At 42.4% G+C, this 27,682-nt stretch overlaps 2 protein-coding genes and 1 non-coding gene across 5 annotated transcripts in view; 1 reads left to right on the forward strand and 2 right to left on the reverse strand.

Moving 5' to 3' along the window:
• The window catches only part of XPOT (exportin for tRNA), a 163,616-nt gene extending 144,510 nt beyond the window's left edge, over window positions 1-19,106 (reverse strand). Inside the window, exons 1-2 of one of the 2 annotated variants that reach the window (XM_065934713.1) lie at window positions 18,963-19,104; window positions 1,550-1,611 (exon numbers count right to left, since the gene is read on the reverse strand). The gene's annotated coding sequence lies outside the window, so the exon portion shown is untranslated. Of the gene's footprint in view, window positions 1-1,549; window positions 1,612-18,962 lie in introns of both variants that reach the window. The other variant, XM_065934714.1, reaches the window with a different exon arrangement.
• A 140-nt stretch (window positions 19,107-19,246) lies between these two features.
• KICS2 (KICSTOR subunit 2) overlaps window positions 19,247-27,682 on the forward strand; it is a 30,071-nt gene continuing 21,635 nt past the window's right edge. For both annotated transcript variants that reach the window (XM_065934717.1, XM_065934715.1), the window contains exon 1: window positions 19,247-19,504. In XM_065934717.1, coding sequence (XP_065790789.1) covers window positions 19,270-19,504 — 235 coding nt within the window. In that variant the 5' untranslated portion in view covers window positions 19,247-19,269. The remainder of the gene's footprint in view (window positions 19,505-27,682) is intronic.
• LOC136167972 (U6 spliceosomal RNA) lies at window positions 25,841-25,947 on the reverse strand. The gene has a single exon (XR_010663142.1). It is a non-coding gene; the product is annotated as a U6 spliceosomal RNA (small nuclear RNA).

Genomic DNA, 27,682 nt, shown 5'->3' on the forward strand with positions numbered 1-27,682 from the left:
TTCACCTGGTCCCAGCCGAGCTGCCCAGGCAAGTATTTTGTGCATCTTTATTCCTATAGACCAGCTGGCTGCTTAGCTTAAATTCTCCAGCTTCCCATTATTAAAAAACAAAGGTTTGGGACTTCCCTGGTGGTTCAGGGGCTAAGACTCCATGCTCCCAATGCAGGGAGTCCAGGTTTGATCCCTGACTAGGGAACTAGATCACACATACCATAACTAGAGATCCCATGTGCCACAACCAAGACCAGGAACAGCCAAATAAGTAAATAAATAAACAAAAACAAAGCTTTCTCTCATTGCCTCTTTAGAGAGACAATGTGAGGTGTGACGGCAAGTTTGATCTAAATTTTACTTCTTATAATTAGAGTCTTGGCAGACTTAGATAGTTTCTGTACTGTAACTTCGGCACTAGGCAGTCATTCCACAAATATTTATTTAGTAGGTATATATCAGGCACTATTCCAAACACTAGAGATACCGTAGTAAACAAGAAATTAAAAATTCCTGGCTTATGGCATGGCATTTATATTCTAATAAGATGAAGTCTCCTCTTCTTTTATTCACATCTTTCCATCATGAACTACTATATTATCATGAATTAATCTTGGGTAAGACTCTTATGCTTCAAGAGAAGTCATTTCACCTCTCCCTCTGTCTCTAGACAGGACAGATCTAAATTCATCCACAGGGAAGTGTTAAGTCCTGTGAATTCTGTCCACAATAGAATTTCAAAACACATACTTCTTCCCATCTTTACTAGTCCAAACCAATGTCATTAACTTCCATGTTACAGCAATAGCGTTTTTAGGGGTCTCCTGAATCTTAAATTTCTCCACAGTTACTTTTAAAATAATAAAATCTGATTACATCTTTTTTATTTATAACTTTCCAATAGCTTTTTCACTTTTCTTAGGATTAAGTCCAAAATATACAACCTGGCCCATAGTGGCATTTCATGTCCTGGTTCCTACCTGCTACTGCTAAGTCACTTCAGTCGTGTCTGTGCGACCCCGTCCCTGGGATTCTCCAGGCAAGAACACTGGAGTGGGTTGCCATTTCCTTCTCCACTGCATAAAAGTGAAAAGTGAAAGTGAAGTCGCTCAGTCATGTCTGACTCTTAGCGACCCCATGGACCGCAGCCTACCAGGCTCCTCCGTCCATGGGATTTTCCAGGCAAGAGTACTGGAGTGGGGTGCCATTGCCTTCTCTGGGTCCCTACCTATCTCCCCTCAAATCACTCTACCCTTGGCTCAAAATTTTCCCACCACATCTGTCTTCTCTCTTTTTTTCCCATCCTTCCCCCCCCCCATGTTTTCTCTTTATTTTGAGCATGCCAAGCCCCTTCATACCTCATTCATACTTGGATTCACAAAATTCAGCTTAAATATCACTTTCTCAGTAAAGCTACCTTCAACTCCACTCTATCATAGCCTCTGAGTTATTATACAAATAAGCTATGTTATTATTTACTTAATGAATGCCATCTCCAGCAGACTATGCGCTCCTTACAGGGGCCTTATATCATTTGTTTGTGATTATATCTCCTTACCTAGCTCAGGATCTGACTGATCACAGATGCTCAACAGATGTTTTCAATAAGAGATGGATATTCTGAAAAACATCAATTAAGACAGGAAGACTATGAAATTACTTTAAAAATGTAAAAGTATTTTAAGTGCATACATTATAACTTAGAATAAAGAGAATGAGAAGAAGGACAGAAATATGATTAGAAAAGAAGGAAATGAGATGGGGAGAGAGTAACAAAAAGAGAGGACATAGAGAGTCAAGGCTCTAAGCAAGAGAAGAGGTGTGGTAACGAGAATTTCATTTAAAATAAAAACTGGTGAGGGTTTGACTGAAGCAGCATTTGTTTTAGGAATAATGCTTTTATGAGACTTGGAAAGTTATAATTTGGGACTGCTACTCAAGTAGCGGTCAGAATAAAGACCTTTGCATCTTTGTCTTAAATCCTTAGAATCTTCTGAATGAGATAGTACATGCCTTCCTCAGGAGAACTAGAAATTTTAGGAAATAAAACATATAATGGTGTGCTTGCTTTTAAGAGTGAAGCTTTCAATTCACTTCCAGTCTTAATTCTTGGATAATCTGTGCTTCATCTCCTCTCTCTTCAACCTTTGCATGTGGTGATAGCTAACTATTTAAAAATGGGAGAGAATTTTCAGTTTTATTATTAAGTGTCAAGACGAGATCATTTGTAGAAAAAATGTTTAATAATATGCAGAAAGCACAGCTCCAAAAGTCTCCATCAAGACCTTTGCCCTACATGTAAATGGATAAATGGATGGAAATGCCAACTTTAAGTAACATAGGTGAGAACAACAGAAATGAATGATCAGAGGAATTAAAATTTAATGATACATACATACTTAGGAAAAAAAATACTCAAAAGATCTTCTCTGAGGAACACAAGATACAAATTTTAATGATGTCACTAAAAGAACTAAACAAGTCCATGATCATTTAAAACACAAAGGGAGAGTCCTTTTGTGTTAATGAGGGCTCCAATCTTTTACAGAATTAACTGGAAAGAAAATGTTGACAAATACAACTCCAATCTATTTGGGAGTTTAAATAGTGTCCATTTATGAGAACAACATTTATATTTTATTAAGAAAACTGATAAAAACAATTTTCTGGGGTTCACAGTACAGCATTAGTAAAATTGAATACCGTAATTATTTCAACAACTAATTACTGAGTTCCTACTTTTGCATTCCAGCTGAGCTATTTCAAATCGTAAGCAATGATGCTGTTAAAATGCTGCACTCAATTTCCCAGCAAATATGGCAACTCAGCAGTGGCCACAGGACCTGAAAAGGCCAGTTTTCGTTCCAATCCCAAAGAAGGGCAACACCAAAGAATGTTCAAACTACCACACAATTGCACACACTTCACATGCTAGCAAAGTAATGCTTAAAATTCTCCAAGCCAGGCTTCAACAGTATGTGAACCATGAACTTTCAGATATTCAAGCTGGGTTTAGAAAAGGCAGAGAAACCAGGGATCAAACTGCCAACATCCATTGGATCATAGAAAAAGCAAGAGAATCCCAGAAAAACATCTACTTCGGCTTCATTGACTATGTTAAAGCCTTTGACTGTCTGGATCACAACAAACTTGAAAAATTCTTATAAAAGAGATGGGAATACCGGACCATCTTACCTGCCTCCTGAGAAAACTGTATGTAGGTCAAGAAGCAACAGTTAAAACCGACATGGAACAATGGACTGGTTCCAAATTGGGAAAGGAGTATGTCAAGGCTGTATATTGTCCTCCTGCTTACTTAGCTTATATGCAGAGTACACCATGCAAAATGCTGAGCTGCATGCAGCAAATGCTGGAATCAAGATTGCCGGGAGAAATATCAATAACCTCAGATATGCAGATGACACCACCTTAATGTCAGAAAGCAAAGAGGAACTAAAGAGCCTCTTGATGAAGGTGAGAGAGGACACTGAAAAAGCTGGCTTAAAACTCAACATTCAAAAAATGAAGATCATGGCATCTGGTCCCATCACTTCATGGCAAATAGATGGGGAAACAATGGAAACAGTAACAGACTTTATTTTCTTGGGCTCCAAAATCACTGCAGATGGTGACTGCAGCCATGAAATTAAAAGACACTTGCTCCTTGGAAGAAAAGCTATGACAAACCTAGACAGTGTATTAAAAACAGGGACATTACTTTGCCGACAAAGGCCCACACGGTCAAAGCTATGATTTTTCCAGTAGTCATGTACGGATGTGAGAGTTAGACCATAAGGAAAGCTGAATGCCGAAGAATTGATGCTTTTGAACTGTGGTGTTGGAGAAGACTCGAGAGTCCCTTGGACTGCAAGGAGATCAAACCAGTCAATCCTAAAGGAAATCAATCCTGAATAGTCATTAGAAGGACTGATGCTGAAGTTGAAGCTCCAATACTTTGGCCACCTGATGCAAACAGCCGATTCATTAGAAAAGACTGATGCTGGGAAAGATTGAAGGCAGGAGAAGGGGGAGACAGAGGATGAGATGGTTGGACGGCATCACTGACTCAATGGACAAGAGTTTGAGCAAGCTCTGGGAGATGGTGAAAGACAGGGAAGCCTGGCGTGCTGCAGTCCATGGGGTCACAAAGAGTTGGACATAACTGAGTGAATGAGTAACAATAACAATTACTGAGTATCAACTATGTGCGAGTTACTGTAAAGGTGAATGAGACACAGTGCCAATCTTCAAGATTACTATATGGCAAGCTTGTAATACACTAACTACAGAGGTAATTATGTGATAAAATGGTTGAGAATAAATGACCAGGAGGTACAGAGTTTTATGAGTTAGAAGGCAAAGAGGCTTGGATTTACCTTATTGAGATCATCAGTAAAATTTTCATGAAGGAAGTAGCATTTGAGATGAGGCTTGAAAAACAGTAACTTTTGCATATTCTGGGATATGAGAGAAGAATATTCCAGGCCACTGGTACAGTAACAGCAAAGGTACAGAAGTGAGAAAGCAGGAGAGATTTTTAGGAAACTCAATAACTATTTTGCCAAAGTATAGATTGGATGTTTTGGGGAGAGGGCAGTTGGATATACCACAACTGCAAAAGTAGGTAGGAGTCAGGTTGTGAGGAGCTTTTCAAATTCGTTCCTTCACTTCTTCAACATTGACAGAGCACATGTGGCTGCCATTGTTTTAAATACAGGGGTCAAAAGATAGGAGATGAGAGTGCTGGAAGCATGTCAACTGTGTCTCCACAGACATTCACCGCTATAAAAGCCTAAACACTCTTTTCATAAAATGAAGTCATATTATTTGTCTGCTCCCCAGACTTCATACTGAATTAGTCAAGCTTATTAACGGTGGTACCTGAGTCCATGAGATCCCTGTCTCACAGGGGTTCAAAAGTAATTTTGAGAAAGAAAGAAACACATTTGCAACCAAATATACTTTTCATCATACACTCTAATTTCCAGAAACTAGGTCAGATTCCTTAGCAGGTTTGGAAGGATTTAACCTCTTCCTCTCTGGCAATGGTGACCTCCGCGGCTTGTTCCATGAGAGGCTGGTCCCATTTGGTTTGTGCCAGTGGGGTGATATCATGACGGTAATCACATCCCAGTAGCTGATCTACCAACCAGCCAAATTTGGACTTTATCAACTAGAAGCAACTGCTAAAGAATTCTAAGGACAAATTCTTGCAGCTGTTTTCAGCCTCAAACATGACTGGAATATCAATCTGTAAGCTGGAGGTGGCACATGCTGAGAATCTGTTGAAACTACAGGAATTCAGATTTAAAAGTGGCAAATTTAGGCACCCCCCCCCCCCCAGCTATTAAAACAAAGAGGCTATGTCTACATTTAAATACTTTAAAAAAGAAATGTGAAATAACAAAACATTAAGAGTAGAAATGAAAGTTATTGACATGCAGGGCAATTATACAGATGACAAATTAAAATGAAATGTTAAGAATATATTAGGGAAAAGGCTACACTAAAAGATTATCATTCACTCAAAGCGTTATAATAAGGCGGCTTCCCAGGCTGAGTGTTCATTGAATGTAAGGTGCCCAAAAAGCTTTCTCAGTTTGAAGTTCAAATTTGGGGAACTCCTTGTCCTCTGGGCTTTAACCCAGGCCTGACATTACTCACTCAGGAACCGCTGCCAACCTTGTCTTTGCCATCCACGCAGAAAACAGCACTGCAAGTCTTCACAAAAAGCTTCTGGGCCTTGAACAGCCTTACTGATGCAAGTGAATTTACTTACTCATCTATCTACTCACATGTTAGTCTTCTAATAGATAAAAAGCCTTAGAGGACCTAACCTTTGTCCTTTCACCCCCGCCAATCTGAAATGCACGTTGGGGCAGTCCAATTAGGAAAATGGCCTAGTTTTGATCCTCTAGATACATATAAGAGTTTTTTTTTTCCTTTTTCTTTTTTTTTCCAGGGTGGGGAGATTGTTGTAAGGCTTACAGGATCTTAATTCCCCAATCAGGGGCTGAACCCACCCCCACCCCACCACCCCGCCGGCAGCGAAACTGCAGAGTCCTAACCACTGGACTGCCAGGGAATTCCCAGGAGTCATTTTTAAAATCAAATTTCGGTTGGGCGACTCTCTCTATAGCTTAGAAAGGAAGACACAGCAGAAATATAATTTATTCAATTCAGTCAATCAGTATATGTGTTTTAGTGCCTAATATATTCTTAGCACTGCGCTTGATGCTATTAGGAGGAGAAGTGTCGGAGGCTAATAGTCAGAGGTATAGGATCAACACAGATAAATAAGGGAGGTATGTGACAGTACATGACGAGCTGTTATCTCTCTCCTTTGTATGCACTGTGCTAAGAAGGCACCCCGTCGGACTGCCTCGCTTCCATGGTGACAGTTACTGAGGATGCGCAGATCCACATGCGAACAGGTCACACAGTTCTGTTTTGTTGTTATGGTTTCTAAATATGCAGTTTTTCTGGCTCTTTTTTCTAAATATGCAGTTTCTTCAGTGAGATGAATGGTTCTTAATATCAGTCTCCAATTTTCTCTATGAATTTTCTGTATTCAAGTCCTTAAAGAGCACCTCAGCCCCTCCATGCTGATCCTGCACAATCTGGAGGCAGGGGTGGAGGTTGTTCCTGTCCTTGGGGATCAGGCTTTATTTTAACCTTTCATGTGTAGCGTTGAATGACCTCAAGGGTCCCAGGCCTCGAGGTTTACCTGGCCCTTGAATACATAGGTGATGATTCCCCAAGGTTACCCCAAGGTTAAGAAGGAATTCTAGACCCTCTCTAAATTTCTCCTTTTTAGTGGCTGCTATCACCTCTTTGCCCCACTTCATCCTAGCCGTCACCACTGCCCCCCTCGTTTATTCCCCAAGAACCATTCTGTACAAGTGGTTGTTTATAAAAGACTTACTGAAGGTCTGGGAATTACAAGGGGAATTAGGGTACTGTAAGCACATGCAATGGCACCCCACTCCAGTGCTCTTGCCTAGAAAATCCCATGGACGGAGGAGTCTCGTGGGCTACAGTCCAGGGGGTCGCCAAGAGTCAGACACGACTGAGCGACTTTTCACTTTCACAAGCACAGGACAGAAAATATAACTATCCAAAAGTTCTATGGTCACTTTCAACACAGGGAATTTATCACTGTATTTTCTTCTCAGGTCCTGCCTGCTGCCAGTTTGCTCAGATTTCCTTCTCCTTCATCTCTTTTCTGAGTTCCACAGGTCCAAATCACTGTAATTTTATTACTCCAAACAAAGCATTAAAATTTCTCACTGTCAAATCGTCCCCATAGAGACTAGCTCACAATCCCAAAGGCTGGTCTTTTTTTTTTTTTTCCTCTCCTCAAACAGAATCTCCATTTACCCCAGAGGTGAATTTTGCTGTTCCCCTAGAATGTAATATCAAAGTGAAACTCACTCAGTTGTGTCTCTTTATGAACCCATGGACTTAGCCCGCCAGGCTCCTCTGTCCATGATATTCTCCAGGCAAGAATACTGGAGTGGGTTGCCATTCCCTTCAGGGGATTTTTCTGACCCAGGGATTGAACTCAGGTCTCCTGCTTTGCAGGCAGATTCTTTACCATCCGAGCCATCAGGGGAGCCATAATGTAAAATAGCAGCTAAATGTAATTATTTTTTTAAAAGGTACTTGTTTTCTTTCCCTTTCACATGCTTTTGGGCTTTGTTTAATCTGCATTCATGGTAACTTTTTTTCTTGAGACTGACGTAAGTCAAAGTTTCAGAAACATTATGCCTTGTCCATAGGTCATTTATATGTTTAGAGAGAATTTCATTTCCTTTTTTCTTTTTAAACTTCATTTCCTAAAAAAGTGATTCCTCCAAGATTGAGAAAAACTGTTGAATGATCTTGTGATTTTATGACTGCCCTGTGTAAGTGACAGGGAGCAGAATAAAAACTGGTTCCCTATAGAAAACTCCCTACTATATCTGGCATTATCCACAGGCCAAGAGTATTTTATATGCATGCAGCACAATTTTCATAAAAGAAATCTTTACATTCAGTCATAGGAATAAACAATTGGGCAGTGAACACAGCCCTGCTCTAAGGAAAAGAATCTCAGCTCTGACTACAGAAACATTTCCAAAAATGTTGAGGACTGATTTCCCGGAGGCATACTCAAATTACATTTGAATGTCACCCCCAAAAGAAAGTAACATATGACAGTAAAGAGGAGAAAACTTGATGAATATTTCCCCTTGGAAAGATCTCAATCTATATATTTATTTCTTACCTCTTAAGAGCCTGTTTTGTACTATGCAGGACACTGGACTAGGTATCATGGAAGATGTGAGGAAACAAAATTGAAATCCCACAGAAGCTTAGACTTCAGAGGGTAAAGAAAGTTCCACTGTCCAGAAGTAATAATTGTTGAATGAAAAGCAAAGTAGAATTTATACACAGAGTTCTGGAATTTTAGAACTTCAAGTATTTTTTAAAATTAATTTTTATTGAAATATGGGGCTTCCCTTGTGGCTTAGCTGGTAAAGAACTCACCTGCAATGCGGGAGACCCGGGTTCAATCCCTGGGTTGAGAAGATCCCCTGGAGAAGGGAAAGGCTATCCACTCCAGGATTCTGGCCTGGAGAATTTCAAGGACTGTACAGTCCATGGGGTTGCAAAGAGTCAGACATGACTGAGCGACTTTCACTTTACTGGAGTATAGTTGTACCTATATAGGTGCACAGAGAGTCAAATAAGGATACACATATAGAGAGCATTGGTGGAACTACTCTTTGCTCTGCCAAAAAGCCAGAAAGTTACCTTTTTTTGCTTTTCCCATACAGATATCAGCACACAAAAGTTGGAGCAAAGAAAATAGGAAAAGAAACGCTATTTGGGATGCTATAATACAGGAACTACTTATTTTTCTTAACAAATAATACACCAAGTTTCTACTTTTAAGGTGTTTATAATTTAGTGGAAGAATAAAGTGAAAGCCACTCAGTCATGTCTGACTCTTTGTGACCCCACGGATAGTCCATGGAATTCTCCAGGCCAGAATACTGGAGTGGGTAGCCTATCCCTTCTCCAGCAGATCTTCCTGACCCAGGAATCAAAGAGGGGTCTCCTGCATTGCAGGCGGATTCTTTACCAGCTGAGCTACCAGGGAAGCCCGGAAGAAGAAACCGGGCTATGATGATATAGAGAACTAATAGGTCACACAGCTAGAGCTAAGGTCTAGGGAAGCTCACAAAGGGCATCCCATTCTGTAAGGGTGGAGGCAGAGAAGGGGGTGTCAGAGATTCCTCAAGGAAAGGAATAAGGAACTGGTCAAAGACGAGAAGGAGCCTAAAGCCACAATACAGTTGTGGTGGTTGCTCTGAACTGGCTCTCAGCATTTATGCCAAACCTCTAGTATTTTTCTTTTTAATATTTGTTTGGCTGGCTCGGGTCTTAGTGGTGTCACACAGGATCTTTTGTTGAGGTGCACAGACTCTAGTTGTGACAGGCGAGCTACACAGCACGTGGGCTCAGTAGTTTCTCTGTGGCGTGTGGGATCTGAGTTCCCCAACCAGGGATCAAACCCGAGTCCCCTTCATTACGAGGCAGATTCCTAACCGCTGGACCACCAGGAAAGTCCTCTAGTGTTCCTGAGACTGCAGGTGTCACTGTTGCTGTTATTCAGTCACCAGGTCGTGTCCAACTGTTTGCAACCCCGTGAACTGCAGCCCGCCAGGCTCCCCCGTCCCTCACCATCTCCCGGAGTTTGCCTGAGTTTAGGTCCATTGAATCGGTGATGCCATCTAACCATCTTATCCTCTGTCACCCTCTTTTGCTTTCAATCTTTCCCAGCATCAGGATCTTTTCCAATGAGTTGGCTCTTCATATCAGGTGGCCAAACTATTCCAGCTTCAGCTTCAGCAGCAGTCCTTCATTCAGGGTTGATTTCCTTTAGGATTGACTGGTTTGATCTCCTTGCTGTCTAAGGGACTTTCAAGTGTTTTCTCCAGTCCCATAGTTTGAAAGCATCAATTCTTCAGCACTCTGCAAGTGTTAAAGAAGGATAAAAACCACACGTCCCACATCTCTCTGCAGTTAGGGTTCTGCTTCTGCCAATTAGAAGCACTTGGAAGATGGATCAAAGGCTGGAGCCACCTGCTTTGTTTCTGCCAGTAAACTCAGCTGTGAACACGTTGGGCTTTACTGACTAGTCTAGGTACTAACTTCGTGCATGCTGAGAAGTAGTCCCAGGAGCAGCAGTGGCTTCCTGACAACAATGACAGCGTCAAGTCTTTGAACTCAACAGCACCAGTGGTGTCCCTGGACGCCCCAGCTCTCTGTCTACAGCAGAGATCGCCTCTTGCTTGGTAAACCAGTCCAGCAGTCTTGTCCTAGGAAGCACTCCTGGAGGCCCCACTTTTATCTCTTCAGCCTTTCCAGTAACCCTGTAAGCTCCTGATTCCCTGGATTAAATCTCCTGTTGCTTAACACGATGTGAGTGGGTCCGATTTCATGCACCAAATACACCAAATAAAAAAAAAAATAAACAGTGCGCCATGAGTAATATTATTTGCAAGGGTCATCAAATAAGGGGCTAAGATAGTGAATATGTATTTTAGGCATTGAGGGACCCTGCGATCTTGATCTACTTTTCTTTCTCCACCACTCCTAAGTGTTAAGTACATTCACATCATTGTGCAACGATCTCCAGAATATTTTCATTTTGTAAAACTGAAACTCTATACTCCTTAAACAGCAAGTCCCCATTCCCCTCTCCCAGCCACCGGCAACTACAGCGATTCTACTTTCTGTCTCTGTAAATTTGACTATTCTAGATACCTCACATAGATGGAATCGAATATTTGTCTTTTCTCAACTGGTTTATTTTACTTAGCATAATGTCCTCATAATCCATGTTGTAGCATGTGACAGGATTCCCTCCCTCCTGTCCTTTCTAAGGCTGAAAAATATTCTACCATATGCATATACCATATTTTCTTCATCACTCATCTATTTATAGACACCTGGGTTGCTTCCACCTTTTGGCTGTTGTGAATAATGCTGTTATGAACATAGGTGTGTAAGTGCCTCTTTGAAAGCCTTTCAGTTCTTTTGGATGTATACCTAGAAAGGGGATTACTGGATCCCATGGTAATTCTATTTTAATTTTCTGAGGAAGCAGCACACTGTTTTCCGTAGGGGCTGTACCATTTTATGTTCCTACCAAGAGGGCACAAGGGTTCCAATTTCTCCACATCCTCGCCAACATCTGTTATTTTGTTTATTTGCTTTCAATGGTAGCCATTTTGATTTGCATTTCTCTAAACATTAGTGATGTGTATCTTCTTGCCCATTTTTATTTATTTTTTTTTAATTTTATTTTATTAGTTGGAGGCTAATTACTTCACAACATTTTAGTGGGTTTTGTCATACATTGACATGAATCAGCCATAGAGTTACACGTATTCCCCATCCCGATCCCCCCTCCCACCTCACTCTCCACCCGACTCCTCTGGGTCCTCCCAGTGCACCAGGCCCAAGCACTCGTCTCATGCATCTCACCTGGGCTAGTAATCTGTTTCACCATAGATAATATACAGGCTGTTCTTTTGAAACATCCCACCCTCACCTTCTCCCACAGAGTTCAAAAGTCTGTTCTGTACTTCTGTGTCTCTTTTTCTGTTTTGCATATAGGGTTATCGTTACCATCTTTCTAAATTCCATATATATGTGTTAGTATGCTGTAATGTTCTTTATCTTTCTGGCTCACTTCACTCTGTATAATGGGCTCCAGTTTCATCCACCTCATTAGAACTGATTCAAATGAATTCTTTTTAATGGCTGAGTATTATTCCATGGTGTATATGTACCACAGCTTCCTTATCCATTCATCTGCTGATGGGCATCTAGGCTGCTTCCATGTCCTGGCTATTATAAACAGTGCTGCGATGAACATTGGGGTGCATGTGTCTCTTTCAGATCTGGTTTCCTCGGTGTGTATGCCCAGAAGTGGTATTGCTGGGTCGTATGGCAGTTCTATTTCCAGTTTTTTAAGAAATCTCCACACTGTTTTCCATAGTGTTCTTGCCCATTTTTACAGTGGGTTCTATTTGATGTTGTTGAGTTCTAAGAGTTCCTTATAGATCCTGAATATTATCCCCTTACTAGATACATGATTTCCTTAGGCTGCCTTTTCACTCAGCTGCTTCTGCCAGGCCAGTTTTAGTCCATGCTCATGAATGGAAGTCTAGTCTGTAGCAACTTGCTGGCAGTCTGGCCAGATCTAGAGCCATCTTCCATCCTAAAGACACCAATGGGAATGAGCTAGAGCATCTCTATCTTGGACACCCCAGGTCTTAGATACTCTGATTCCCTGTGACCTGTAAAAGTATACCCATGCTTTGAACCTGAACCAGCCAGCCTGAGGTTTCTGGGGCTGTCAAATCAGAAACAGCCTCAAGACTGGGTAAGTGGGACTCATGGGGGTAGACTCACTAGATTTAGGTTCTGACAATGTCAAGTGCCTGCCACTGGACAGCTGAAATCAAATACAGTCTTCACATCTGCTTTGTAATTTAGCACTGCTCCTTTCACTTCAAACAGTAGTGCAGTTCCTCTTCTTTGATTCTCTGTTTATCCTCAAAGGATAAAATATCCCAACCTTAGAGACCTTAATGACTTCCAGGCAAATATACAGAAAATTAAGCTTCCCTCATGGTTCAGATGGAGAAGGCTATGGCAACCCACTTCAGTACTCTTGCCTGGAAAATCCCACGGACGGAGGAGCCTGGCAGACTGCAGTCTATGGGGTTGCTAAGAGTCGGACACGACTGAGTGACTTCACTTTCACTTTTCACTTTCATGCATTGGAGAAGGAAATGGCAACCCACTCCAGTGTTCTTGCCGGGAGAATCCCAGGGACGGGGGAGCCTGGTGGGCTGCCGTCTATGGGGTCGCAGAGTCGGACATGACTGAAGCGACTTAGCAGCAGCAGCATGGCTCAGATGGTAAAGAATCTGCCTACAATTCGGGAGACCTGGGATTGATTCCTGGGTTGGGAAGATCCGCTGGAGGAGGGCATGGCAACCCACTCCAGTATTCTTGCCTGGAGAATCCCCGTGGACAGAGGAGCGTGACAGGTTACAGTCCATGGGGTCGCAGAGAGTCGGACATGACCGAACAACTAAGCATAGCACATACAGAAAATTAACGCAGGACTTAATGCAACCCAGTTCATGCAACACTTGCTCCAAAGAAACTCTTGCTGATTCTGCAGTGGTGGCTATGAACTCAATGGCATGCTGCCTTTGGTAAAATATCCTATTTGAAGAGATATGGTTATGATCTATAAAAGATCTATTTCCTTTTCTAACTACTACTGCCTTTTGAAAGACTTTAGGAAGCCTTACACGCCTTATTTTTCTGGTCCCCAAAGAAAAGGAAAACAGGATGGGTAAGGACAGAGCTGCACAAGGTCAAAAAGAAGAAACACTGGAAGAGAAGGATCCTGATTCCTCTTCCCTGACTTTTACGTTAAACCATTGCTATTCAAGTGTTTATCACTGCGTTACTTCTAATCATGAACATCAAGGATAGTGACATTTATAAATTATTTCAGCTATAAGCAACAGAAAACCCAAACATAAGCACATTTGAAAAAATATAGTTTTTTCCCTCATCATAACAAGAAATCCAGAGATAGGTAGTTGCTTTTTAAAAAAATTTATTTTGGCTGCATCGGGTCTTAGTTGAAGTATGCAGGATCTTCAACCAGGGATTAAACCAACTTCCCTTGCATTAGGGAAGTCCCGTGGTTTAAATGTTCAATGATCTTAAGGCCAGAAGCCCTTCATTTTCTTGACTTTTTGCTCACGGATGAAAGATGGCTACCACAGCCCCTGACATCCTATTCCTTACCAAGCAGAGAAAACAGGGAAGAGATGATACCATTTTTGGTTGTGCAATTTTATTTGGAAGGCAAAAGGTTTCCTGGAACTTCCCTTCAACTTCAGAAATCTTCAGCTGACTTCTCAAAGGCTGAAATTTACACCACTGCTAGCAAGGTTAGGAAAACAAAATACATGGGAATATTTGGTTTTCCCATCCCATAGGCAGGCAAGTGAGAGAGAAGTTGGGGATGAATGCTGGTCTAAGTTACAGGGTTTGCCACAGTGAAAACCAGGAAACACCAAAATATTCAAGAATGTAAGTATGAGTATAATGTATTACATGAATCCTGGGGAGCTGTTACAAACTGTGGTATAAAAAAATACTTTGTGGCATGCAAAATTATTCATAAAATGTCATCAACTAAAAGTTAACATACAAAACAATAGATGAGAAAACATCAAAGTTGTTGGGGTGACCTAAGTTTGGATAGGTTTTTAAAAGTAACATAAATATATGCAAAAATTAAAAAACTGGAACTGATCCTCTGAAATGTTGACTGAGGTTGGGTTTTGCAGGAAACCGACTCTGAGGCAGAGACCTGCAAGCAGGTGGGTTAGCACAGAATACTCTGAGAGGCAGCACCTGTAGAGGAGGCAGGGCTGGGCAGAGGGAGAGGGTGAACCACAGGGCAGCTGCCACAGCGTTGTTTCCGAGGTGAGTTCTGAAGCTGGGTGTCTCAGACTGTCCCTTGCTCCTTTTTCAAAAATTTATTTTGGCTGCACTGGGTCTTAATTGCAGCATGCAGGATCTCCCACCAGGGATCAAGACCACATTGAACCCCCCCCGCCTTTTTTTTTGTAAAATAAGCAATTATTTATCTTTGAGGGACTGTGCCTTGTACCTTTACAGGTGACCAGTCATGGGATGTGGGTTGTCCCCAGGGAGGGGATGTAACCTAGTGTGAGGCAGTTGCCTTCACAGAAGGTAATTCTGGAGAACAACTCAACTGTGAGTCATCGGCAGCCAAGATTCCTGGCAGCTGTATCCTGCGCTCCAGGCAGGATACCACAGTGTTCACCGGAAATGTCAACAGTGATTACCTCTGGGTTTGCGGATTAACGTTGGTTTTCTCTCTTTTAGAAATATTTTTGTAATGAATATAACATTGTTCTAAGGATTAAATGAGTTAATACACAGAAGGCACTTAGTACAGTTCCTGGAATTTATTAGGTACTCAATAAACTTAGCTGTAATTATTTTGTGTGTGTGAATAGCTAAGAAAAGAAGAGAAGCTAAAGGCAAAGGAGAAAATGAAAGATATTCCCATTTGAATGCATAGTTCCAGAAAATAGCAAGGACAGGTAAGAAAGCCTTCCTCAGTGATCAACCCAAAGATATAGAGGAAAACAATCGAATGGGAAAGACTAGAGATCTCTTCAAGAAAATTAGAGATACCAAGGGAACATTTCATGCAAAGATGAGCACAATAAAGGACAGAAATGGTATGGACCTAACAGAAGCAGAAGATATTAAAAAGAGGTGAACAGAAAACACAGAAGAACTGTACAAAAAAGATCTTCATGACCCAGATAACCATGATGGTGTGGTCACTTACCTAGAGCCAGACATCCTGGAATCTGAAATCAAGTGGGCCTTAGGAAGCATCACTACAAACAAAGTTAGTGGAGGTAATGGAATTCCAGTTGAGCTATTTGAGATCCTGAAAGATGATGCTGTGAAAATGCTGCACTCAAAATGCCAGCAAATTTGTAAAACTCAGCAGTGGCCACAGGACTGGAAAAGGTCAATTTTCATTCCAGTCCCAAAGAAGGGCAATGCTAAAGAACGTTCAAACTACCGCTCATTTCACATGCTAGCAAGGTAATGCTCAAAATCCTTCAAGCTAAGCTTCAGTAGTGTGTGAACCGAGAACTTCCAGATGTACAAGCTGGATTGAGAAAAGGCAGGGGAACCAGAGATCAAATTGCCAACATTTGTTGGGTCATAGAGGAAGGAAGAGAATTCCAGAATAACATCTACTTCTGTTTTACTGACTATGCTAAAGCCTTTGACTATGTGGATCACAACAAACTGTGAAAAATTCTTCAAGAGCTGGGAATACCAGACCACCTGACCTGTCTCCTGAGAAACCTGTATGCAGGTCAAGAAGCAACAGTCCATGGGATTGCAAAGAGTTGAACATGATTCAGTGACTGAACAACAACAACAACAAAAGTCACTAAGTTTCAGGGTCATTTAATACGCAGCAGTAGATGGCAAGCATATTGTCAACAGCAAACATTTATTGCTACTGTCCAAAGTGTCTTGCTAATAGACTAAACCGGATGACCCTTTAAGGTAACCTGTATTTTTACAGCATCAATGTTTTAATAGCCTATCATGTCAGTGACTCAGTATCTTTCTCCTACAAAATTCCTTTCTCCTACAAAAGGAGAATCAGCCAATCAAATATAAACAGACATTAATAAACATCCATTAAGTTTGTAGAAATAAAGAACCTCAGCTGAAGCTGGAGTCAGAACATGTCTGTAGGGAGAGCTCTCATGGCTGTGCATCATCAGTTACTCCAAACTGTAAGAGACATACCCCTACCTCTTTCCCACACGAAGGTATTGCCTACTTTACTATTTAGCAGGAAGAAGCAAACCATCTTTCTGGCCAACCACTGCCCAGTCAATCAAAGACTATAGCACCACAAACAATGAAAAGCCTCCATAGGCCATACTTTGAACTCTTTGCTTCCTCCCTTCCTCCTGAACTATTTAGTTATGACAGCCCCTTCAGTTCAGTTCAGTTCAATTCAGTTGCTCAGTTGTGTCCAACTCTTTGCGACCCCATGGGCTATAGCCTGCCAGGCTTCTCTGTCCATGGAATTCTCCAGGCAAGAATAGTGGAGTGGGTAGCCATTCACTTCTCCACGGGATCTTCCTGTCCCAAGGATCGAACCCAGGCCACCTGCATTGCAGATAAATTCTTTAGTATCTAAGCCACCAGGGAAGCCCTTCCATGTCCTCTGGACTTGCCAGTGGTCCACCATAGTTTCCATTACCTGAACTGCAATTCCTCTGGCTATTTCTGGGTAAACTCTTTTGCAGGTAAAATAATTGGCTACTATTAAATTTGGTAAGTTCAAGGTATTATTCTAGGTGCTCTGCTGATTAACAGGTCGGATGTTGTGAACCATAAAAGCAACAATAGTAACAATAAGCGTTAACTAATATTTACTAAGCATCTATTTTGTCTCAGTGTTTTAGACACTGTGCATAACTCTCATTTAATCTTAATATATCAAAGAAGGAAATGGCAACCCACTCCAGTATTCTTGCCTGAAGAATTCCATGGACAGAGGAGCCTGGCAGGCTACAGTCCATGGGGTCACAAAGAGTTGGACACAACTGAGTGACTAACACACAACCTTAATATATATTGCCAAATGTTTTCCAGGAAGGTCATACCAAGTTACACTCCCATCTGTAAGGTATAAGAACAGAGTCCCTGCATGTTTACCAGCACATAAAAAAAGATTTTTGCAAAATCTGGTAGGTGAAAAATATAATAATCTGCATTTCTCTGATGACTAGATCTTGATATGTTAAGCACATCAGACCTCTCCCTGACATACAGTTACAAAGATCTTTCCCCCAGGATGGCACCGTGTTTTCTTGACATTTTTACAAACAATTCAATCCCTTCCTGGAATTGTAATTTCTTCCAATTCTTTCATAATTACGTTCTTCTATTTCTAGGTCAATTAAATTTTCACTTGTATTTCTTTCTAGTTTGTTTACGATTTTGTTTTTTACATATGCAATTATTTTTTGTTGCAGGATACAGGGGGAAAGTTTTTTTCTTCTTCCCCATAATCATGTCTCCTTCACTATTAATTGAGTTTTCCTTTCCCCACTCCTCTATGATGCTACCCTTACTATCTAAGGAATTCTTACATATCTTGAGTATGTTTATGAGCTTTAAAACTGTCTTTCACTGTCTGTCGGTTTTGGTGCTAGTACTACTTTTTTTTTTTTTTTTTTATTACTTACTTTTCTACTCATTCATTTAGAACCATCACATTGTCTTCCAGGAAGCCTTGATTCCTCCAAAAAGACACCACGGCTGCCTCCCTTTTTACCTTTATAACATATAAAATTCTGCCTTGCATCACAGTTAACAGAGTTGATCTTACTCAATTAGATTCTTGAGAGTGAGCAACAGATACACTATATATTCATTAAAATCAAATTATGGGGTGTTATATTAAAAGGTAACAATGGCAGAACAGATCTCATTTGACCAACAAAATGAAAACCGGCAAGTCCCTCACTTGACTAAGGAACATCATTGTGCCACCCATGATGAAAAGATTGTAAAGTCTAGGTTACCCTAGACTCTGCTTTAGGGAAATCACCACTCCATAGGGGAAAGAGACATGTAAATTTATGTGACTAAACACAATGTAACTAAAGAGTATAAAATAAATTTTAAAAAGCATGTACAAGGAAAGAGAAAAGTAACAGCGAAGTGAGGAGTGGGTAGTGTCTCAAGCAGGGGACATACACATGAGCTGGGTTATGGAATTTCTTAAATGTCAGAAAAATTTGTAATTAACCTGAATGGCAAAGTGGATCGATTCAGATTCTTTAACAGAAGTTTCAGTAAGGCAGCCTTCATTCTGAGAACTTTTTAAGGAAGCCTCATGTAGTATGAGGCTTCCTGGGCCAAGCCAGGAGCAGCTCTGCGCGGAAGCCCTTTGGTTAGCACGAACTTGCGATGACTAGAACCCCCACAGAGGCGAGAACTAACTCGTGTGATTGGGTGAAAATCAGACACATGAGGAAAAGAAATAAGCTTGTACCCACGTGAGGCTTCTATAAACCACTTACTGGGGTTGGCTTGAAAGCAATGGCTACAGAGTCCCTGTTGTGAGAGCCAGGACGCTTCTAGGCCTCAGCCTCGATTCCTAGCCCCGCGCCTCAGGCTCGGCGGGGCCCGGGCCAGAGGTGAGCCCAAGAGCTACTGACGTCAAGTAACCGTGACGTCATCAGCACTGACGCAGTCTCTCGGGGCGGGGCCTCTCAGCTCACCTCTGAACTTCAGCTCCACGGAGCAGCGACTTGGCCTCTTAGCGCTCTGCCCTGAGGGTCCGAATAGTCAGAGCTGCGGGAACGGAAGCGCCGAAGCGGCCCAGGAGCTGAGGGGCGGTCACCCGTCTCTCGCCTGAACTCTTATCCTCGTCCTCTCTGAGGCCCAGGCTCAGTCCGGGCAGCAGCGCGCTCACGAGCCCGCCGCTTGCGGCGGTTACGCGCACGCACGCTCGCGCGCACGTTCCCTGAGAACCCGGAAGTGCGAGGGAGAGGCGAGCCACGTGGGTGGAGCTGGAGCGCAGCTCGCATGGGGGAGTCTATCCCGCTGGCCGCCCCGGTCCCGGTGGAACAGGCGGTGCTGGAGACGTTCTTCTCTCATCTGGGTATCTTCTCTTACGACAAGGCCAAGGACAATGTGGAGAAGGAACGAGAGGCCAACAAGAGCGCGGGGGGCAGCTGGCTGTCGCTGCTGGCGGCATTGGCCCACCTGGCCGCGGCCGAGAAGGTCTATCACAGCCTCACCTACTTGGGGCAGAAACTAGGTACCTCCGCCCCGCCCCCCGGTGCCCCTGGAGGAGGAAGGAAAGGGAATATATTCCCCGATCGGCAGAGGCTTGGGTTCCCAGTCTCTGTCACTGGTAGCCGCTGGCTCAACTCTGCACTCCCAGGTCTCCTCCCACCGATCCCTTCCTTCCCTCGGCTTCCACAAACCCCGCCCACCGGCCTGCGCGGCGGTTAGATTGGCCAACTGGGTGGATGTTCTTTGCAGGGCTGTGCTCCGAAAGGATGGCTGTATCCATTTTTCTCATGCGTGGATTGGTGCCATAAGTGAGAAGTTGCGCAAACTCGCTCTCTAACCAGTGGCACTGCGGCGACAGGAGCAAAACTTGGCAGTACAACCTAGTTAGAATTAATAAACACTGTTGTCTGGCCTCTTAAGGCTAAGGCCCCAGATGGAGTCCTACCCCGTCTACGTAGACCCTCAATAAACATTTAATGAATGAAGGGAAAAAAAATGAATACTGGACAGGAAAGGCAAGAAATATGCCTAACTCTAACAAGAGGGGTATTACAGAGAAAATGGTAAACACGCTTATCATCCCATGATAAACCTTGCCCCTGAAAATCAAATGCAGGAGCTGATTCAGCTGATTTTCACTAGTAGAAACAAACAGTATGAGTAGATCAGAAGGAAATAATATATGTGAAAGCCAAAGGCTCTACATATAAAGTATTGCTACTAATAATTACCGATGTTATGAATTCCAGAGTTTTTAAGAGTCTTTTTAGTGCCTTGGCCTGTTTTAGACTCTTCAATATCTGAGGCACGGGGTCTGGTATGAATGAAGGACACATACACAATATAAACTAGAAGAGTACAACTGAGCACAGATTCCAGTTTGAGTTTTTTCCCCTACTTTCCTTCTGTTGCCAGAAGGTGACCCTGTATATCTTGCTTTCTGTAAACACCCAAGGGGCAGGACTTTCTGAGATCTTTGCTTTAGCTTTTCAAACAGTATCTTGTTATTTAATGGGTTGACTTGTTGGCAAGAACTAGTCAGGTAGTTTCACCTTCTGTATTTTTTCCTCCTTTCCTACAGTGGCATTTTTCATAAATTTAAATTGCTGTTGCATTATTGTAATTCCCCATTTCTATGGATTGGCAAATTGTGTGTGTGTGTGTGTGTGTGTGTGTGTGAAGTTGTGTGAGTAGGTGACAGAGCCTGTACCAGAATACCAACTTTTGAACTGTCGGATTGTGTTTGTAACCATATGATTTATAAAAAATTGTAGATGTGTTGTAATTTACATACTATGTATTATGTCATTTACATATTATTATGTATATATGAAAATGGAGATGATCCTGGCTATAAAATTGATGGTGGGTAATTTTCTGGTGGTTTTAGTGTTTTTAGATCCCCTACCTCATGAAGATTGGTAATTGATCCCAGACTCACGTTTCTTAGGTTTTTTCTTTTAACTCACCTCTGAGAATTTGGGAACCTGTGGCCTCACTCCCCAGAAAAATATATGTGTAATACAATTTTGCATATAACCTGAAAGTATTCAGTCGGATTTCCTAAAGCCTATGTTTGTTCTTGTTGTTGTTTAGTTGCTGAGTCATGTCCAGCTCTTTCCATCTCATGGACCCTAGCTAGCTAGGCTCCTCTGTCCATGGGATTTCCCAGGCAAGAATACTGGAGTGGGTTGCCATTCTGACCCAGGGACTGAAACCACATCTTCAAGCGGATTCTTTACCCGCTGAACCACCTGGGAAGCCCATAGCCTATGTATAGACCTCAGTTAAGAAATCCACTCTAGAGTGGATTTCTTAAAAAAAGAAAAAAAGAAAAGTCTACTGTAGTTTATGCTGTATGTGCCTGGCTTTATGTGTCTGATGTGCATGAGAACATGCACAAGGCCATCACTGTCTCTGACTTGGATTCTGTGAAGTGGCTCTTATTATGTAAAGTGATTAGTTCTGCAAGGACCCCAGCTTGCATGGGTGAGCCTGAGGGCTGTGCTTTGAAATTGATCCACAGAGCAATTTACAGTATGAAACATCCTCAGGGCTGTTGAGGCTCCCAGCTGATCTGTCATTTCAGAGTAAATGTTCTGAAAATGGCATGTTTAATGCCTTATAACTTATTCCCATGTACAGTAAATGTAGGTTCCAGATGTAAAATTTTAACTTTGCAAATACCTTATGGTCTTTTGGTATGGGAATGTTTGTGCTATCAACGTGCTTACAATATGACTTCTTGATTATTGAGCTGACTCTCCCATTTCCTTAAAAACTTGGGAAAATTTTTACATTGTCACTTAACACAGTCCCATGTTCTTCAATTACTTTGCTATTTAAAATACTTACCTGGGTCTCTTTAAAAAGCAAAACAAAAAGTTTATGTATACCTTTTAAACATGTAGAAAGCATGGTTTTAAAAAGTGAGTCTTTTTGACCCTACTTTTGTGACTGTTTATTGGAGACCTTAGCCGTGCGTGAATCCTGATTATAGATGGAAGGATGGAACTTTAGACAAAGGACAGAACGGACAGGGAGCCTTCTGTTCCTGTCTTGGCTCAGTTGAAGAACTTTGGGGGAAGCGCTTATCTTATGGCCTTCTCCATACTCTGAGGGGAGAATATACATATTTGGGAAAAGAAAATACCTGTGAAACCGAAACCAACTGGTGTCTTTTCTGGGGGCTCCAAAGAGCTCTCAGGCCACAGTGCTTTACTTTACAGCATGGAGAACTCAACGAGAGCAAAGTGATAGATAAGAAGTGGTTTATAAGAATAGGACCCTTGTGAGGCTTACAAGCGGGTGGGCGAGAAATGCTGCCCCTTGTGAACTTACCCGAGCAATAGTTTTATAATCAAAGGAAAAGTAGCAGGGAGAAGAACTTCCTTGTCTTCCTTGAGTAGGTGTCATGGTTCCATCATCGGCTTCTCCTCCAGATTGTGCAGGGGAGTTTTCTTGTCCAAACATGGTCAAGCTAGGTCCACAAATCATTGTTTTTTATGTGTCAAAGAGCGTGTCAAAGTGGTGATCATTAACTTACTGAGCTCACTGGGCAATATGTGAGTCTCATGCCCTCATTGTTTTATTGTTTGGGGGCATGTGTCAGGCTTCTGCAGCATGGTTTTGTTGCTAAGCAAGCCTGCTTGGTTTCGTGATTAAGCAAACCTACTTTTTTGAATAATCAGTAACTTACAAGGGTCTCCCATATTTTTCTACTTATAATTGCCTAGTGATTTAACTATTTAATTCCCTACTTTGCCCCTTCGCTCTGCTGTTATCACTTGTGGAGGACTTTAGAAGGTCAAAGGAGAAAACCCCTTTGTTTTGTTGTTGGAGAGTTTCCTCATCTGGTTGCTGGAAGTTACCATGGTAGAAAATGATTTAACTTGAGAACTGATATTTAAACATTACAATTAGCAAGTAGCTGTGGAATAAAATATGCTTAGAAATTTTGCATGCTCCTTTAATATACTTGCTACTTGAAATTTCATGATACGAGATAGACTGTTGAAATCTTGAAAAATAAGGAGCTTTCATGAAAATAGACTTCTAGAAATAATTAAAAATAATTATATTTTGTAAATTCGAAAAACTGAGACAAGAAAGAAGCCCGGTGTCTCTGGCTCCGTGTTTCCCAGCATGAAGGAAGCCCTTTCCCCATTGGGTATTCCAGTCTGTGTGTGTGTGTGTGTGTGTGTGTGTGTGTGTGTGTGTGTGTGTGTGTGTGTGTAATGTGTGTGCTCGTCATGTCTGACTCTTTGCAACCCCTAGACTGCAGCCTGCCAGGCTCCGCTGCCCATGGAATGTTCCAGGCAAGAATACCGGAGTGGGTTTCTTTCTCTACGGGATCTTTCCCACCCAGGGATCGAACCCGAGTCTCCTGCGTTGGCAGGTGGATTCTCTACCACGGAGCCACCAGGGCCTCCCATTCCTCAGCAGGACAGTCACCAAATAGGCTTGTGCTCCTGAGAGCTTTGAGAAAAAAAAATCCGTTTAAAAGAAATGCGTTGGTGGTCTTTCCCTTCCTTAAAGTGTCAGTTAACTTGATTTCACATACTAGTAGTGTATGTTTATTGATAAGCTTTAAAAGGTATTCTTTATATTTATGTGGTGTTTCCACACCAAATGCCTGTGTGCATGTTTAGTCGCTCAGTTGTGTCCAACTCTTTGCGACCCCGTGGACTGTAGCCCGCCAGGGTCCTCTGTGCATGGAATGCTCCAGGCGAGAATACTGGAGTGGGTGGCTGTTCCCTTCTCCAGGGGATCTTCCTGTCCAAAGGATGAAATCCAGGCCTCCTGCATTGCAGGCGGGTTCTTTACCAGCTGAGCCACCAGGGAAGGCCTTCCACGCTCCCTAGATAACCCAGTTATCTATCAAGTAGCTAGCTGTTCTTTTTCCAGGACTTGAAGCTCCCAATTGACCACAGAGTTGCGGAGGCTGACTCTGGAGTATTGGGAGCTTCTTTTGTTTTTAAAGTGAAAAAGAAAAGTCGCTCAGTCATGTCTGACTCTGTGCAACCCCATGGCCCGCAGCCTACCAAGCTCCTCTGTCCATGGGATTTTCCCGGCAAGAGCACTGGAGTGGGTTGCCATCGCCTTCTCCATCTTTTGTTTTTAAGAGGAGGATAATTGCTTTACATGTTGTGTTTGTTTCTGCCACACAACCACTTGAATTAGTCACATGTATGCATATGTCCTGCCCCTCTCGAACCTCCCTCCCACCGCAGCCCCCATCCCACCCCTCGGGACTGTCTTGGAGCGCAGGTTGAGCTCCCTGTGTGATACTGCAGCTTCCCCCTGGCCGTCTGTATTACAGATGGCAATAAGAAATGTTTCAGTACTAATTTCTCAATTCATCCCACCCTCTCCTTCCCCCGCTGTGTCCACAAGTTTGTTCTCTGTGTCTTTGTCTCTATGCCTGCCCTGCAAATGGGCTCATCAGTACTATTTTTGTAGATTCCACACTTATGTGTTAATATATGATATTTGGGGCCTCCTAGGCAGCACTAGTGGTAAAGAACACATCTACCAGTGCAGGAAACATAAGAGATGCGAGTTTGATCCCTGGGTTGGGAAGATCCCTTGGAGGAGGCCATGGTAACCCACTCCAGTATTCTTGCCTGGAGAATCGCATGGACAGAGGAGTCTGGTGGGCTATGGTCCATCGGGTCACAAAGAGTCAGACACGACTGAAACGACTTAGCACCCACACAATATTTGATTTTCTCTTTCTAACTTATTTTAATCTGTATTACAGATTATAGGTTCATCCATCTTAGTTCACCTGACTCAAATTCATTCCTTTTTATGGGCTTCCCAGGTACTGCTAGTGATAAAGAACCTGCCTGGCAATGCAGGAGACATAAGAGACGTGGGTTTGGTCCCTGGGTCGGGAAGGTTCCCTAGAGAAGGAAATGGCAACCCATTCCAGCCATTCTTGCCTGGAAAATCCCAAGGACAGGGGAGCCTGGCGGGTTTTAGTCCATAGGGTCACAAAGAGTCAGCAATGACTGAAGCGACTTAACACAACACACACACACACACATACAGAGCATTTCATTGTACATATGTACCACAACTTCTTTATCCATTCATCTATTGATTGATACCTAGGGTTGCTTCCATGTCATAACTATTGTAAACAGTGGTGCAGTGAGTGCTGGGGTACATGTGTATTTTTGAATTATGGTTTTCTAAGGGTCTATGCCCAGTAGTGGGATTGCTGGGTTGTATGATAGTTTTATTCCTAGTGTTTTAAGAAGTCTCCCTGTGGTTCTCCATAGTGGCTGTATCAATTTACATTCCCACCAACTGTGTAAGAGGGTTCCCTTTTCTCCACATACTCTCCAGCATTTGTTGTTTATAGATTTCTTTTTTTTTCTTTTTTGTAAAATTTTATTTTATTTTTCAGTGGGTTTTGTCATACATTGATATGAATCAGCCATAGAGTTACACGTATTCCCCATCCCGATCCCCCCTCCCACCTCTCTCTCCACCCGATTCCTCTGGGTCTTCCCAGCCCATTAGGCCCGAGCACTTGACTCATGCATCCCACCTGGGCTGGTGATCTGTTTCACCACAGATAATATACATGCTGTTCTTTCAAAACATCCCACCCTCACCTTCTCCCACAGAGTTCAAAAGTCTGTTCTGTACTTCTGTGTCTCTTTTTCTGTTTTGCATATAGGGTTATCGTTACCATCTTTCTAAATTCCATATATATATGTGTTAGTATGCTGTAATGTTCTTTATCTTTCTGGCTTACTTCACTCTGTATAATGGGCTCCAGTTTCATCCATCTCATTAGAACTGATTCAAATGAATTCTTTTTAACGGCTGAGTAATATTCCATAAAAAAATGGAACGCTTCACGAATTTGCGTGTCATCCTTGCACAGGGGCCATGCTAATCTTCTCTGTATCGTTCCAATTTTAGTATATGTGCTGCCGAAGCGAGCACTATAGATTTCTTAATAATGGCCATTCAGAATGGTGTGAGGTGATACCTCACTGAGATTTTTATTTGCATTTCTCTAATAATGAGCGATGTTGAGCATCTTTCATATGTTTATTGGGAGAGCTTCTTATATCAGTTAGAAATGGAAGGAAAGTGAAAGTCACTCAGTCGTGTCTGACTCTTTGTGACCCCGTGGACTATATAGTCCTTGGAATTCTCCAGGCCAGAATACTGGAGTGGGTAGCCTTTCCCTTCTCCAGGGGATCTTCCCAACCCAGGGATCGAACCCCAGTCTCCCACATGCAGGTGGATTCTTTACCAGCTGAGCCAGGAGGGAAGCCCAAATGAAAGGGAGAGGGATTAGCATTATTGATTATGTGCTTTGCTCCAGGCTTGTTACAAACCAAGGGTTATTTCATTGTTTCTTTTTAGTTTCATGTTAAGACAACAACTCAGGCTCAAAGTGGCTAAGTTAGTGCACATCACACAGCTTGTAAATTTGGAAGCTGGGATTTGGAACCAAGTGTTTCAGCCTTCCAGAGCTTTCAGCTTTTACTCATTACTCTCGTCACCTTCCTAACCTAACAGATTTTGTCCTAGACCTCGGCACAAATGTCCATTTATTTCATACCATCCCTTTACAAAATCTGCAAAGCTAGACTGAATACAGATGGAGAAGGACTGTAACCTGTATTCCAGGATACAGTCCTGTATAGGATGTTGGATCCACCTGTGTGTGCTAAGTCACCTCAGTCGTGTCCGACTCTTTGAGACCCTGCGGACTGTAGCCCTCCAGGCTCCTCTGTCCACGGGATTCTCCAGGCAAGAATACTGGAGTGGGTCACCATGCTCTCCTCCAGGGGATCTTCCCGACCCAGGAATCAAACCCACATCTCTTAGGTCTCCTGCATTGGCAGGTGGGCTTTTTACCACTGGTGCCACCTAGGGATCCATCTGTACCATATCGTTTTTGCTGCTATTAGTAAGAGAAGTGATGTGAATGCTAGCCAGTGTGATTGGGCAGTATATTGGAGAAAACACTTTTTAAGTATCAGTAGTTTGCCTGTGGAATCAGAAGTTAAGTAGGGTGATCATCCACATGAAAGTAAAAGTCACTCAGTTGTGTCCGACCGGAGTGGGTAGCCTTTCCCTTCTCCAGGGGATCTTCCCAACCCAGGGATCAAACACAGGTCGCCTGCATTGCAGACGGATTCTTTACCAGCTGAGTCACAAGGGATGCCCAAGAATACTGGAGTGTGTAGCCTATCCCTTCTCCAGTGGATCTTCCCAACCCAGCAGCTGAACCAGGGTTTCTTGCATTGCAGACAGATTCTTTACCAACTGAGCTGTCAGGGAAGCCTGACCTTCCACATAGACTTGCTCAAAGTTGACGGGGTTTTCAGGACATGGCCCTAAGGGTTTCCTGAGAAGCTAGATTTTCAGTACTAAAACCTGGACAGTTGCAGATAAACTGGGGCAAGGTGGTTGCCATAATAGTAAGGGTATAAAAATACTTTCTTGGAATACAAACTGGGCAATGAATTGTGAAATATTTCATTCATTAAGAGAACATTTTACAAAAGCCTTGATATGTAACTTTCCCTCCTAACTGGTATGTTTAGAATACTAACTCATTCGTTAAAGCTTTCTGTGAATTTTCAGCAGAGAATTTAAACTGTCCCTTGTCTCTGAGATTTTTAATATTCCTAAGACTTCCTGTTTTAAACCTGCCCTGTTT

Source organism: Muntiacus reevesi, chromosome 4 (genome assembly GCF_963930625.1).
Source record: "Muntiacus reevesi chromosome 4, mMunRee1.1, whole genome shotgun sequence".
Classification (NCBI taxonomy): domain Eukaryota; kingdom Metazoa; phylum Chordata; class Mammalia; order Artiodactyla; family Cervidae; genus Muntiacus; species Muntiacus reevesi.